The 14,146-nt window shown below is 38.3% G+C and overlaps 1 protein-coding gene across 1 annotated transcript in view; it reads right to left on the bottom strand.

Annotated features, from left to right (window-relative positions):
* SACM1L (SAC1 like phosphatidylinositide phosphatase) overlaps nucleotides 1–14,146 on the bottom strand; it is a 31,054-nt gene that overhangs the window by 3,208 nt on the left and 13,700 nt on the right. The window contains exons 6-18 of the mRNA XM_056334396.1: nucleotides 12,104–12,163; nucleotides 10,531–10,564; nucleotides 7,731–7,832; nucleotides 6,951–7,036; nucleotides 6,674–6,760; nucleotides 6,162–6,230; nucleotides 5,980–6,059; nucleotides 4,094–4,192; nucleotides 1,442–1,580; nucleotides 1,141–1,210; nucleotides 981–1,053; nucleotides 438–531; nucleotides 262–354 (exon numbers count right to left, since the gene is read on the bottom strand). Of these exons, the coding sequence (XP_056190371.1) occupies nucleotides 262–354; nucleotides 438–531; nucleotides 981–1,053; nucleotides 1,141–1,210; nucleotides 1,442–1,580; nucleotides 4,094–4,192; nucleotides 5,980–6,059; nucleotides 6,162–6,230; nucleotides 6,674–6,760; nucleotides 6,951–7,036; nucleotides 7,731–7,832; nucleotides 10,531–10,564; nucleotides 12,104–12,163 (1,086 nt within the window). The remainder of the gene's footprint in view (nucleotides 1–261; nucleotides 355–437; nucleotides 532–980; nucleotides 1,054–1,140; nucleotides 1,211–1,441; nucleotides 1,581–4,093; nucleotides 4,193–5,979; nucleotides 6,060–6,161; nucleotides 6,231–6,673; nucleotides 6,761–6,950; nucleotides 7,037–7,730; nucleotides 7,833–10,530; nucleotides 10,565–12,103; nucleotides 12,164–14,146) is intronic.

Here is a 14,146-nt window from a genome sequence, read left to right as displayed (position 1 = left end):
CTAGTAGAGTATCTCCCTCTCCACTTCATAAAGCAGATCTTAAAGAAAAGCAAGCAGTGGGTTTTTTTTCAATACCTCAAGGACACTCCGTTTTCTGTCAAGGGAACAGTCTGGGTTTGGTCTATAAGCAGGTATCATAGAAACATAACCAGATTATAGGGATGCTTCATTAATAAATAGACAAGTTCTACTTAATCATATGAAACAAGTGACTAAAAGGTTGTACGTGTTTCTCCAATCATGAATAGTCTCCATACTCACAGCTAAGAACTTCCAGTCTTTCTTGACATGTAGAGGACTAGCAGGTTCTACTTCATCCACTGAATAATTTCCAAGAAAGAGATCAATTGCATCCTGGAAGAGAAAGGGAAAGCAAGAGTTAAAATGCACAGCAATGTTTATCAAATACATTTCCCCACGTTAAAAGCTTAACTTACTTGTCTAAATCCATCAGAAAAGTTATTTTTGTAGTAACGTATTAATGAGTTCCAGCCATCCATTATTAAGCCCCACTGAGTTCTCTTCCCAGTTCTGCAAAAAAGTTTCGAAAGATATTTAAAATAGATCTGTAAATCTGAAATTACCTTCCTGAATTTATGAATTTATAGCTCATTATTCAAGTGTGTAGTATGTTTAATGAATACCTGCATGTAAATACATTTGCCTAGTGTTGCCTCTGCATTATTACCACACATGTAACAAATTACACTTCTCTCCAGCCCACAATATATGTCCCTTGAAGAGACACATTTTCTTGGTTTTACATCCAAATAGGCTTCTCTCCTTTCCTACAAACACAGTGAAGAATGGTGTTCTGTAGATTTTAGTCTGACATTTTACTAAAACTTACATTTTACAGTTTACAAAACTCTGTAATGTCTAAGCCCCAAATTAATAACCTTCTCAGATAGGAAGACTTAAAAGAAAATCCCAAACATGCCCAAAATCCCAGAAGGCCTTTACAAAAAAGGCTGACTTGCCTTGTATAATCTGTCTTTAAGGCACCAGTTCCAGCATATTGTTTGGCACAAGCATTAGCATTATCAGCCCATGCTGTGAATAAGAAAACATTAAGATTAAGGAAGTTATGTACTCTGTTTGGGGAAAAAAGCGATTGTTTGAACTCTATAAACAGCTTACCATTCTTGTAGATTTTCTCAAAGTCTGCTTGTTCTTCAATTCTCTGTCCAACATGCAGAACACCTAGCCTCTAAAACAGAAAGCATGTTGAGGCTCACTAGTAGTTTGTGAGAAAAATTAGGATTTGCTTCCAGAAAAAGCTATGTTTATTAAAATAAGAGTCTGGCCAACGCATTTCAAATACATAGTACAGTGACTCAAGTATGCAGAATGTTATTGTAGTGTTAAAGTGACATTTCTGTTCCAAACAGAAAGCCTCTCCTCTTCCAGCTTGTTAAACAAGAATACAAAAAAAATTTACCTGAAGCTGAGCTTGAAGTGACCTGCGTGCTAACAAGCTCTGAATCACATTAGTTCGATCAAGGCAGTCCATGCAGTTACTGCGGAATATTCCTTCCTGCTGAGTCACAATGTTACCATCGGAATCAACTAGAAAATAACTAGCACACACAATGGACGTCAGTATTTATAGATAACAGTCCATATAAACCACACATTTTCAGAAGTATTCTAGCAACCAAAATACAGCTGTCTTGAGCATATGAAGAGTTCTTAGCCATGTCTTTGAACTTTGATGCCTCCCTGAATTCTTCCCCTCCCACACTGATAAAACATTTAGTAATCTCAGGGCAGTATTCACTCTGATTTAGATAGCCAACCAGCAATACAGAGTTACATGCCACTGCAAAGAGCAGCTTCTGATGCAAAATCAGTGACTTGCATTTTATTTTTTTTCTAGTGACTACAGGCTGCTAGCTCCACAGATATCATTAGTAAAGTCTAACAGCAGAACTAGCCAGATTTGTATGTATCTGGGCACCTGGTTCAATCCAGTCACCTCTGCACAAAAAGTCATATAAGCAGTCAGGCACGCTTCTTCCAGGAAGGTATTCAGATCTTTAAGTCCACTACTGAAAATGTGCTACTGCCGCACTTATCTCTCCATTATGCAAACATCTGGGGTATCCAGATGTTCTCTTGCAACTGCATATGCTGATTGTTACCTCAATATTTTTTAATCAACAAAACTAGGTATTTCTAGTAATTGGTAACAAACAGCTCACTTTAAATACTAAACTGCATGCAAGTAGTCTGATAACTGAGCTGGTAAAACAAATATGATGGTCAAGTTACAGGCTAGATGTGTGAACAGGACAGAACTATACTTGTCCTTCTGCCACAGCGTGAAACTTTCTTGCCTAAAGATTTACAGACCATATTCTACAGATTAAGTTACTCCATTATGCAATTAAGAACCCTGAATGTGGACTAGCATACAACCCACTCTTACTATACAGCATTTCAAGATTATAGTCTTAGAGTCATGCAGTACTAAAAAATCAAGAGCCTTAGAAGCATACGCATTTACTTTGATCAACCTTGTGTTAACAAGATCCATTTTTATCATCCTTTGAGAACTAGTTTTGTTAAAACATGTTCTACATTGTTGTATGATTAAAGGAGACAATAACACCTGCTCTTCATTTTCCCCTCAAGCTTTGCCTAGAACTGATAGTAGAATAATTGGCATAGTTGAAGCGTAGATATTTCTGACTAATGACACAGTTTAAGTGCTGCAAATAAGTAATTTCTCAAAGAAAAGTTAAGAGCAAACACCATGCCACCACCCCAAACCCAGCAAGCCAGCTCTCATTTCTGACAGGTCTTTCACAACTAGATTTAACCTGCAGAAAATAGAGTTGTTTATCTCACTTACAGATGCAGAAGTATTTTCTGAGAATATCGGAACTCCGTTTTCTGTTTCTATTTAAGCAATAGTCACCCTAGATGAAACAAGGCAAGGTAGAGCCAACCTAACCTTGAGGAAGAGACTTCATTTTTGTATCTTTAGAAACACATGGCCTTTTTTTGTTCTTTTCCTTTATTTCAAGGAAACCCAGTTCTTTTGTAAGCCTCCAATGGCAGATGACAGTAAACAAGTTATGGGATTCAGTATTCATTCTGAGAATATGAAGGATCCTTGCTGTACAGGAAACCTACACACTTATTCCTCCTTATTTGAAGTCCTTAAAGCCCATTTATTCTTCACCTTGTCATATGTTTTTTAGGCTTTTTTTTTTTTGGTGGTGGGCAGAGAATATCATTGATTAATTTCTACTTTCCCATAGCCTTCGTTCCAGGCAAGAGATCTAATTCATGAGACTCCTGTTCTAGTCCACACCTCACTTTTTTTTAAGGTATAATATACTACTACCAGTTTTGTAATGTTTTAACTGACCTACTTTGTGCTTTATGCACAAGACTTCAGGTGTATAGGAAGGAAGCAACCAGGAAAGCAGAACAAAGTAAAGTTTCCTTAACACACTACACATGCCTACAAGTAGCAAAGACCAGGAAGTGCTTAAAACACTTGTGGGACATTTAATCTACTTCTATATGACTACACAAAATAAGAATTTGTTTCCTTGTGGATTACTTGTGCTAGCAAGGGCTAACAGCGCCAGTGCCAAGGTTTGGTGCCACAACAATGTGTGTTAGAGAAAACACCCAAGAGAGCAGGTGCCTGTGGAAGGAGCACTGTTTGACACTATGTAGCAGAACAGTTTGCTGTCAACACCACATGGAATTAATACTGGATGAAAAAATACCACCTGAAGAGACTTTTTAAAAATAATAGCTTCAGTTGTATGCACACTTATTTCTCTGTTTGACCTTTCACCCAAAGGTACAAAGGCAGCTCTTGCGTCACAATGCGGGATTGCTCAATTCTCAAAATCATTTTACTGGGACATAAGAAGGGCTATACATCTTACCCACCACCAGGTCTCCAACCCTGCACGTGGTTATTGGCAAGAGAGCAGAGATACAGAAACACTAATGAGTACATCTTTAGAAGATTACAGGTCTGTTTTGCTGTGCCTTAACTCAAGGCACTAGAACCTATGAGAAAGTGGTCTCATTTTAAAAGCGCAGAAGGACTGCACAGCCTTACCTAAACTCATCTTGCTGCTCTGCTAGTTGATCCATCAAAATCTGAAGTCGATCCCACCTCATCCGACTGCACTCTTTATGGAAGTCAAAAGCTACATACCTGTTCAGAAAGAGAAACATCTTTTCAGGTTACATGTGTATTGCAGTGAAGGTCTCAAAACCCCACAGGGAAGATATGACCTATAAACCAGCTAGTGACAGAGGACTGTTTTTTCTTTAGATATGCCTTCCAGCAAATATCTGTGGATTTTGTCAGTGCTCTGTAATCTTCCCGAGTCTGCACCCTTGCATGCATGGTGACAACATTTACATTTCTTTACAAGATGCCACTAGTCTGGGGAAACACATCCCGTTTCAAGTTACTGAAACTACATTCTGGCTAGTATTTTTCCTCCAGTAAGTACAGAAAGGATATGCGTCTGATTTCACATCTTTTTTCCACCAGGATTCTTTTGCCCTCCTCTCTTCCAAGGAAACGCATTGGGAACTTCAGTTCACTTTGAAATAGACCCAGGTGTTGAAATGCAACACTCTTCACTGGCATGCAGCATAATTCCCTTGATAGCTCTCTAGAAACCCAAGACAAGTTCTGTTTAAACAGCTAACCTAGCCTGTCATAAGAAAATTAAAAAGCTACTGACTTAGAACAAGATTTTAACAATTCAACTCTGGCAAGAGCTACTCTAAATAAGTGGCGTTTGATTCAACACACATGAATATACATGTTTAGCTGTGAATTACAGGGCATTACATTACTCCCCTCAAGTATTTATAATCCAAAAGTTATTATTTGCCAAGTTTTCAAGACTATTCGCATGAAAAAAGGTGTATATATATACACAATGAAGCCTCAGGTCTTAGTCTGGCAGGTAAACACCATCAAAACTAATTAACAAAGAATAAGGATTTTGGCAGCATTAATAAAATGGGGCTACCAAACACCACTTTAACATATACAGAACATCACTAAAACAGACCCTGACAGAAGACACCCCTGAGGATAGTAAAAGCAGCACACAAGCGAGACAGACATCTATAACTACCCTGGTGAAGGCAGCAGTAGGGCATCATACAAGCAGAAAAAAGTTCAAGTGTGTCAGGATTTATAAGGACATCTTGAACATACTCTGCAATTCCTTAATTATGCTTAGACAGAAGTGAATCCTTATTAAAACAGGATGCCTTTTTGCTTACAAGTAGGATTTTGTCCTTTGACATACAGGAGTGACAGTAATACTGTGCAGCAGTTTCAAGGAAAACTGAGGGGTAAGCATCTGCGGGAGCTGGATGCTAGCCCTCCCTCTAGAAGTTAGTGAAAGCAAGCACAGGGAGGTTGTAAAATTGTGTCCTGGACTCAAGATTCCCACAAAGAGATGTAATTTCTCTTGTTATTAAAGTGCATTCTCCACTCTCTTGGTCCATTGTTACACTGATGTCCAGACATTTAAATTACATGTTCCCCTCAGTGTTTCCTCCTTTATATCAATACCAGTTTGCTCACACTCAGCACTCCCTTACTAGGTTAGCAATGTAACTACACCCTTTTGCCAGAATCTAGTTCTACAGGGCATGATTTCTTCTCCCTAAAATGCAGATCTCCACAGTTCTTATAGCATACTATTACTCCAATACTAGCATTACCATTGCCTCTGAGCTCCCTTCTTTATTCTGTTTCTTCTTTGTCCCATATTCACTTCACAGTCTCACTTCTGCTTAGAATGTAACCTCTGAAGTAGGGACATCGGTCATATGCAAGTTACTTCATAAAAATAAAACTCAAACAAATCAGACAGTTGGTAAAGGCTCCCAAGGAACTGATGATCACTCTGTGGGTCTCCGAGGCAATGCTCACTTAACACAGAACATATCATTTCACTTCACATGTACCTGACCATTCCATTTGCCATGCTGTTTACCATTTTCGCAAACGTTTGCTCAAGAGGCTTCTCTGAACCTTTTTGGTTAACCTGAGAAAGAAAATATATTTTTTTTTTTTAAAAAGACAGTATTACTCAAAAGCCTGCTTAAAAGAACAACAGCTTTTTCAGGAAGAAAAAGTAAAAGCATACCAGGTTGACAACCATTTGCTTTCCATAGCTAATTATTTGTGAGTCAAAGTGTCTTTGGAAGCCATCCATCTAGTAGAGAAAGGAAATGTGTTGACAGATGTACACTGCTATTAAGATCTGTGGTTTACAAGAAATATGTTCTAATCTTATTGATGATACCACATAATTTTAACTGTTTGATGTTCTCTATTGTGCTAATATATTCCTACTTTCACCCCTCGAGTCCACTCAGCTCTCCTTAATAAACATGCCACGTAAGTATCGTGCAGCTGTTTCATTTGCAGCTGCTGCTAACAAGAACCAGAAAAACTATCCCCATTGATGTATGGATCTTTTTTTTGTCAGGCTCTGAGCTCATCTTAAGGAGTACAAGACTTCTCGCTACTACTTTTTAAAAATGAAGCTCAATTCAGTACTGCTGATTTTTATTCTTTCAATTACCATCCGTTACCCTATCACACACAAGCCCAGAAATATATTAAAGCACCAATATACAAAAAACACTCACATACATGGTTTACTGACTTGCTGATCTGTGGCTTTGGTTTATACTTGAGGTTTGGTCTTTGAGACCAGAAAAAAGGAATTGATCCACGGGTCTGCAAAAGAACGGGAACAGTTTTAAACAAAAAGACTTACAAACTCACTTGCCATTTAAAAATCAAGCAGACTGGTTTATTTTATTTGTGTGCATGCACATCTTGCATACAATCTATATTTAGAAACTATATATAGATAGGTAGCTCTGTCTAATTTAAGCCAGTTTGCCATTCCTTACACTGACTTTACCTGAACGAATGATGCCTTGCTCCCCTTGTAATGCACAATTTGTTCTGTTTCAACAAAGTTAGCAGCATGTCCTTCTGAATCAATACCTATGTAGGAAAAAAGACCTCGTTAACCAGCTCAGACAGGCTGCAGTACAGTGACAGTATATCAGCAAAAAGGCTTCCCAACCTTCCCTTTCAGGTGCTCACAGAAAACATGAAAATACCACAGAGCTACCTGAAGACTGTAAATTAAAACACCTTTGGCAAAAGTTTAGCATGATCTATACCACATTTAACTTGAAAAAAACAAAGTATACTTAACACATTTTGATATTTCTAGCCTTAGAAATTGAACAGTTTAATACAAAATTAAATACGAGTGCTTTGATACTAATATCCACTATTTAATAGCAATGATACTGTGGAATGTGCCAGTTTCTTCAAAAGTGTGTATGTTGGGAGTAATAACAGAAAGTAATTTAAATCCATTTCCTTGTTCACTTCTTAACTTGAAAGAGTTAGAGAACATCGCTATTTAGGGCTCCCCTGACAGCGCCAACAATGCTCTTAGTTGAATCTATTGCTAGGCCAAAAGGGCTATTACACACTTGCATTTAACAGTGTTAAAAACTCTACAAAACTGTTGCAGTTACGTCTAGAAGGAATAAAGAGTCAGTTTTAAGAAACACCAGAACATGCTTGAGTTCATCATACAGGTTGCTAATATTTTCTTTGGAGCAACAGCCTCTGTCACACATATAGAGTTTGCATTATTTTCAAAATAAATTTGCTATTTTACCTCTTACATAGTAGCGTACACCAGCCCTGAAACAGCTTCTTCTGGAAACCAGCAGCCAGTCAAAACACTTGCCATTAATAGAACAAGAGTGCATAGTGATAACTAATGAATAACACTAAGGAAAACCCCCAAGATTTCATTAGGATATTTCTATATATCAAGAGGTAGGTAACATCAAGGAACCAAGTGACCACATTCAAAGAAATTTGTAAACATTACTCATATCAGTAACAGTTTAATATTCAACTTGAGAGAATAATATTAGCATCAGCATAAGCATCACAAAAAGACAGACTGCAGGCAATGTCACTGATTACTACACATTAAAACTGCTTTAATTTTGAGAAAACTGGATTCCAAAGATTAATCTGTTTTATGATCCTATGTATATCATTAAGTGGACTGACTTCTGAACTTCTGTTCAGTGCTTCACCCATCTTATCCATAAATAAGCTATCTTAACATTTTATTACGCCTATTGCTTTTAACAAAAAAACCAGAACCCCACACTTCAAAAATGTTTCCTAGGCTTTTAGAAGAATCAATACCTTGGGCTGTTATACCTTGCACCTGTAAGTGCAACACACATCATTTACAGATGCTAGAACTAGCAGTAGGCTGGCTTTCAAATCAATGCCAAGAAAAATATACATGTACCATCTCCAGTGCAAGCTTCTTACACAAGAATGGTTTCCTGCTCAGCCTAGACAGCCCAAGTGCGGCAGATACACCATAATCCGGGACTAATCAACAAACAGCAGCCATTAATAACTATTTCCATTTTAGAGTCTTGTTCTGTGCTGCTTATAATTGCCTTTATTTGGACTATGGTAAACTATCAAGTCTAATAAAAAACAGCATTCATTGTGAGTAATTTCTCCAGGTAAATTCACAAGCTTTCATCCTTTGCCCCTAAAAACTGAAACCCACAACTCCAAAGCAAGCAAAAAATCAAAGTGGTTGTTTTCTGCAAGCTGCAGTATTAACATACTGCAGTTTTCTATTCTTTGAGGAATCTAGATACTTTGTCTTAAGGCTGGTAAAGTAAACAATTTATTTTCTCTTTTAAAATAGCACACTTTACAGTAAAATCTACATTCTGCATTTATGATTAATTAGGACAAAGCAGCTGTGTCACACAAGCACCTAAGCTATGTCAAAGAGCACACTGGCTGCATACACTGAACATCTTGATTTGTGTGCACTCACTCTCTGTAAAGAATTTGAAAAATATAATACAAACTGGCCCTACATAATCCAGAACATTCTCACAGTTCAAGAATTAAGACTGCAAAAAAGACCTATTCCTCTGCTTTCGTGGAAAAGCACTGCCAGATCCTACACCCTTTGATTCAACACTTGTACAGCCAACAGTTTCCTGCAAAAAAGGTTTCCTCTAAACTTAGCTGCTTAGAAATAGTCAGCCCATTTTCTGTCTGCAATCTGTCCAACTTAAATGACAACTTGCTATTGGCTACTTCCACACAAAAAAAAGAACTCTTCCTTAGAAGGGGGATTTTTTTTTTTTAATCAGCAAGGGAAATATTAAACAGTTTGGGTAACCAAGACTTTTATCACCTATAGCCTAAGTATGCCCATTATTTCTCATCACTGCAAGACCTGAACCCCAGTACAGACTGTCGAGCAAAATGTATTTAGGTTACATGGGGCAGGGGGTATAGGGGGGGAAGAATCTTATTTCATTTAAATAACTGCTAGTGGCACTGTAACAGGTCTGCTTAGGGCTCTTCCTAGCATTTTCGTCACTAAAAATCCAGTTTCTTTGAATTCTTGGGTTCTCTAAGGTGTTTGGTTTGTATTAGAACTACAACAAAACAGGTATTCCTCATGCTAATTATTTATATAGTGAAAATAGGACAGAGGAAGGTGTTAGTTGCAGTCTGCTAATTGCGGTCCACCCAGACTCTTCCACCCAGGACCTGCAGGACAAAGATTCGGTTGTTTTGACAGTTCCTATTTGCTATCTTTCCTTGCTTCTCCACTTACTCCCACTACATTTTCCATTACATGAAGTCACAGGAAAGAAGGACTGAAGATCTGCCAGCTGCTTACAGTCCTACTGGAACAGACCCAGGCTGGAAGCCATTCCCTGCATACACCTGAGGGGTGTGCGCAATGGAGGAACGAAGGAGGATGGGCAGTCCAGTTTTGCTATTCCTTTTCATGCTGCCAGTCCAGGAGCACCTCAATCACACACTGCATGAACAACACAGCCTCCAGAAAGCATTAGGCTTACTCACAGCATACAGCCTCTCTCAAAAATAAACTCATGATTGCTTTGCTAAAAAGGCTATTACCCAAAGCGTTGGTGCAGGAAGAGCAGCTGGCTAGGAGAAGCATTCCAGCAGCCTTCGGCAGAACTCCTTATCCTTTTACCATCAACAGGAACATCCAAAAGCACTCCAAGTCAAAACTGTTCTCCCTTATTTTATATCCAAAGCAAATGCTAAGTGAAGGTATACTTACAGCAAAATAAAAAGTACTACTAAGGCTGATGTAAGTATTTGCCACATTCATCTTAACCTTCAATCCCATTGTAAGACAGTTGTGCAAATCATGCCTCTAAACTGAAATACATTAAGCCTTAAAAGCAGAGTATTTGAGTTAACATGAGTGGGCTACCAAACAATGTGATGCTCATATCTGAGCTACAACTTAATTCTGGCTGTGTTCTGTTACAGTTGCCAACATGGCCACTAGAGCAGCCTCACTGGCAACCATTTTGCTGCTAGACTACCACACTGTGTAAAGCACAGAGCTTTACAACATAAAAGGATACATCCGTGCATCACTGGCGTAGCAAACCTATGGATCTGAAACACACACATAATACATGTTAAAAATATTAAACACTAGCAACCAAAAAGGATAAGTGAGTGACTATGCCTTGTCTAGGTGGTGGGTTTGTTTTTTTTGATAGTTATTACTTTTTTACTTTGTTTAGGGTACAGTATTTCTTTGAGAAAAAAGTTCAAGGAAAACAGCACCATACATAATCCTTATTAGCAGGGAAAAAGTTGAAGTCTAATCCCAATTAAATGACCTTGACAAAAAAACAAGCTGCTTTGTCCTCCTGTACATGGCATTTACTCTTCCACAAACATGCCAGGTATAAAGCAGTACACGCTGAAAACCTTTTGATATTGTATTTGCTGTACCTCCACAGCAGGATGTAAGCAGAGGCAGTAATTAACACATGGCTTCAGTAGGGAGTACTTTTATGCCATTAATACTCAAAACACTTGTTCCAGGGTTTCTCCCATCCTGCCACTCCTGAAAAACTTGGTCTTTCAAGAATGTTTAAAGTTCTCCAGAACTAGAAGTCCTAAGAACTTTTACCTAAAACTATTACTATAGCAAGCCACTTCTAGTCAGCATTAGGTCATGCTTCCCCCCCATATCATTTATCTCCCTTTTTCTGTTTTCATTGAACAGCCTCACTTTGCTTTCTTTGCTGTTCCCAACACTGCTACTCTCTCATTGCCCAAGCTTTGCTTGCATAGCACTATCCAAACCACATACCCAGTCATATGCCTCTGGAATATGCACAACAGCCCTTTACCAATTCCTATCTTCACATTCCAGAAGCACTGCACAATCCAGCCTTTTAGAACAGTGCTGTAACGTAAGAGCACATCTCCACAGGTGACCAAGACAGAAATAGAAGCAGTGCGCCATTTACTTCAATAAATAAGAAGTACTGTTAGAGATAAAAGGTTGCTGTAGTGCAGAGAGTTTTAGAAGTTTAACACACAGCTGAAGTCTCTACTAGGAAGGAGCTTTGATCAGCCTGGTCATTGAGGTACTACAGCTATAGCTCACAGCCATGCACTTGTATTTGCTGGACTCAGTGAATTCAATGGTTACACTGTGCTAGTCCTCATTTGAAATAAACTGAAATAATCTAAATGGTTAGTCTTACTCAATTATCAGCTTTAAGAGCTATTCACTAAGCAAATGGAATTTAAACTACATTCAGAGCAAGATGCTAGCCAAAAAAGTGAAGAGTGAACCTTGACTATACCTAAAGATAAATAAATAGCTAAACTTCAAAAGCTTGAGAAGCATATGCTGTGCAGTCAAACTTTCCCTTTGGTTTATTAAACATGATCTCAGTACAGTATCTTCAAATGTAGACATTTCCAAAAGTCAGCTTTACTATATGTACTACCAAGGATGCTGACATGAAGTTTGAAAGCAGAAGACTGTCACTGTGCTAAACTGGAAGATGCATAGCCACATTACACTAGATTCTGGCTGTCTGAAGTAAGAGACAGAATTACAGGAAACTTGTATACTTCTAGTAAAAGTATATTAGTCTTCTACCAATATAATCATTACAAAGTGTTTACCTCTGGTTGAGCAGCAAATTCTCTAAGAAGATGTCCGTTCCACACAAACCGTGGGTCTGCCTGTAGCAAGCAAAAAGCCAACATGCTTTTAGAGACCATCAGTTCTGTTTAGTTCAGCATAAAGGTAATACTGTAGTATCCAGATGGAACACCCTTCTTTCATCAGTACCCTTCATATCCTCAACATCTAAATAAAATAAGTTAAAAAAAGAACAGTTGTCTCAAAGCTCTAAGGGTGCTGCCTGACTCTTCAGACCTGTGACACCATCAACAACTAAGCTGCAGTATCAGAAGAGCATTCTGGTCTTTGCCCTAAGTAATCAAGCCTTGAAGAAATTATCCAGAATTAAGAACAGCAGTAAGGTAATAATCCTAATGGGCAGAATGTAAAAATGCAAAGAGTCCTGTATGCAACAATCAACGATTCTGAGAACTGAAAGTTAAACAATATTTGTAGTTTATTTATATTCCACTGCATAAATGATCCTCTTCAGCTTTGTGTATTTCCTATTCTTAATTCACCTCAAAAGTGTCTTGAGCAGGTTGCTGAGCACGTTCCAGAAAGCTACCAGATTAGTTACAGAAGTGCCATTTGCTGCAGAATGTTAGTGCAGGCTCTGGGGAAGTGGCATAAATTTCAGCTTTATGAGGCAGCAAGCAGACAATACATCGCTGAGTATAAGGGTTAATTCAAGCTCGGTGTTGGAACAGTTCTTTGTCTATCAGGAAACAACACACACAACTATCTGCCAGAAACTGTTCAAATCCTACTTGCAGGACCTTGGACTAGTGAAAGAACACAATATGATGCTTTGGTGCCCCCCTGCATTGGGGCTGTTTCTTTCTACCAGCACTGTTTAAAAAAGAAAACACAAACCCACAAGTACTGAACCAAGACACCCACACATCAACCACAGGCCAGGCTTCTCTTGCAAAGGTGGAGACACCCAAAGTTGGTACCATCCTTTTGTTAACCCATTATACTGCAGCCACATGACTGAAATGACATTAAAATTGTTTTAACCATCTCACATCTGAACTTCCTTGAAACTGATGCCTTTTTACTGTACTTTGCCTTCCAAACAACCTGAAGTGCCCAAATTGTAAGGCAAACCAATCCTTTTGTGTCAGCAACTGCTCTTCCTGGTAAGAGTACTGCCGAGCAGCATTTGATAATGCAAAATAGTCCCCAACTATAAACTGATTTTAATTTTTTTATATATATATATTTGTGTGCTGCTTCTCCAGCATAGATAGTTACTGTAACTAAGAGACAACTTCTCATGATTCCACTGCCACGTTCTTGGCAAAAGAAGAAGAGGTACCATTGACTTCCAATGTTTCAGTATTTCGGTGCCTAGGCAATTTCGACCTCGTTTATGCTGCCGTATAGTAAGTTACCAAATTAAAGATTCTGGAACTCTGGAAACAAGATAATTTCAAGCTCAAATTGCGTTTAAGACAAAAGCAGTATATTGAATTCATGCTTCAAACATAAGTAATAAGCATAGTTTAGACAGAATACAACATCCCAAGGGAAACAGCCATAAACCCCACAGTTTCTGTTCCACGTTATCCTGGAATAGAATACCAAGTTGCACACCATTTATTCCACTTTGGGTGTGTCCACCCCCTTATTCTAGGTCAGAGAAATGACCTGCTTTCTTAGTTTTTTCTGCTTAGCTCCCTCTTGTTGCAATTAGAAGTGTTCAATATTAAAATCAGAGACAAACTTTCATTTATTTTGAATTCTTAAAATCCATTTAAAGCAGCGTTCAAAAAGTACTTCTAACTGCCTGATCCAGAAGTCTAACATCACACTAGAACAGATTTCTAGAACTTCATGTTGCTCACAAGCTATAAGACTTAAGGAAGGGTGGACTAGTAAGCTCAGCCACAACTCCTAACAGTTTTGATAAAATACTGCAGCACTGAACAAACTCATGTGCTGAAGCTTTACAAAACAGCCATTTCCACCCTTCTTCTAAGCACCCTATGACGCAAACTCAAATTGTAACTTGACTCTGTATACTTTGCACACTT

This window comes from Falco biarmicus, chromosome 4 (genome assembly GCF_023638135.1).
Source record: "Falco biarmicus isolate bFalBia1 chromosome 4, bFalBia1.pri, whole genome shotgun sequence".
Classification (NCBI taxonomy): Eukaryota; Metazoa; Chordata; class Aves; order Falconiformes; family Falconidae; genus Falco; species Falco biarmicus.
Note: the sequence above shows the minus strand (reverse complement) of the source record. Positions and strands in the feature narration are given on the sequence as shown.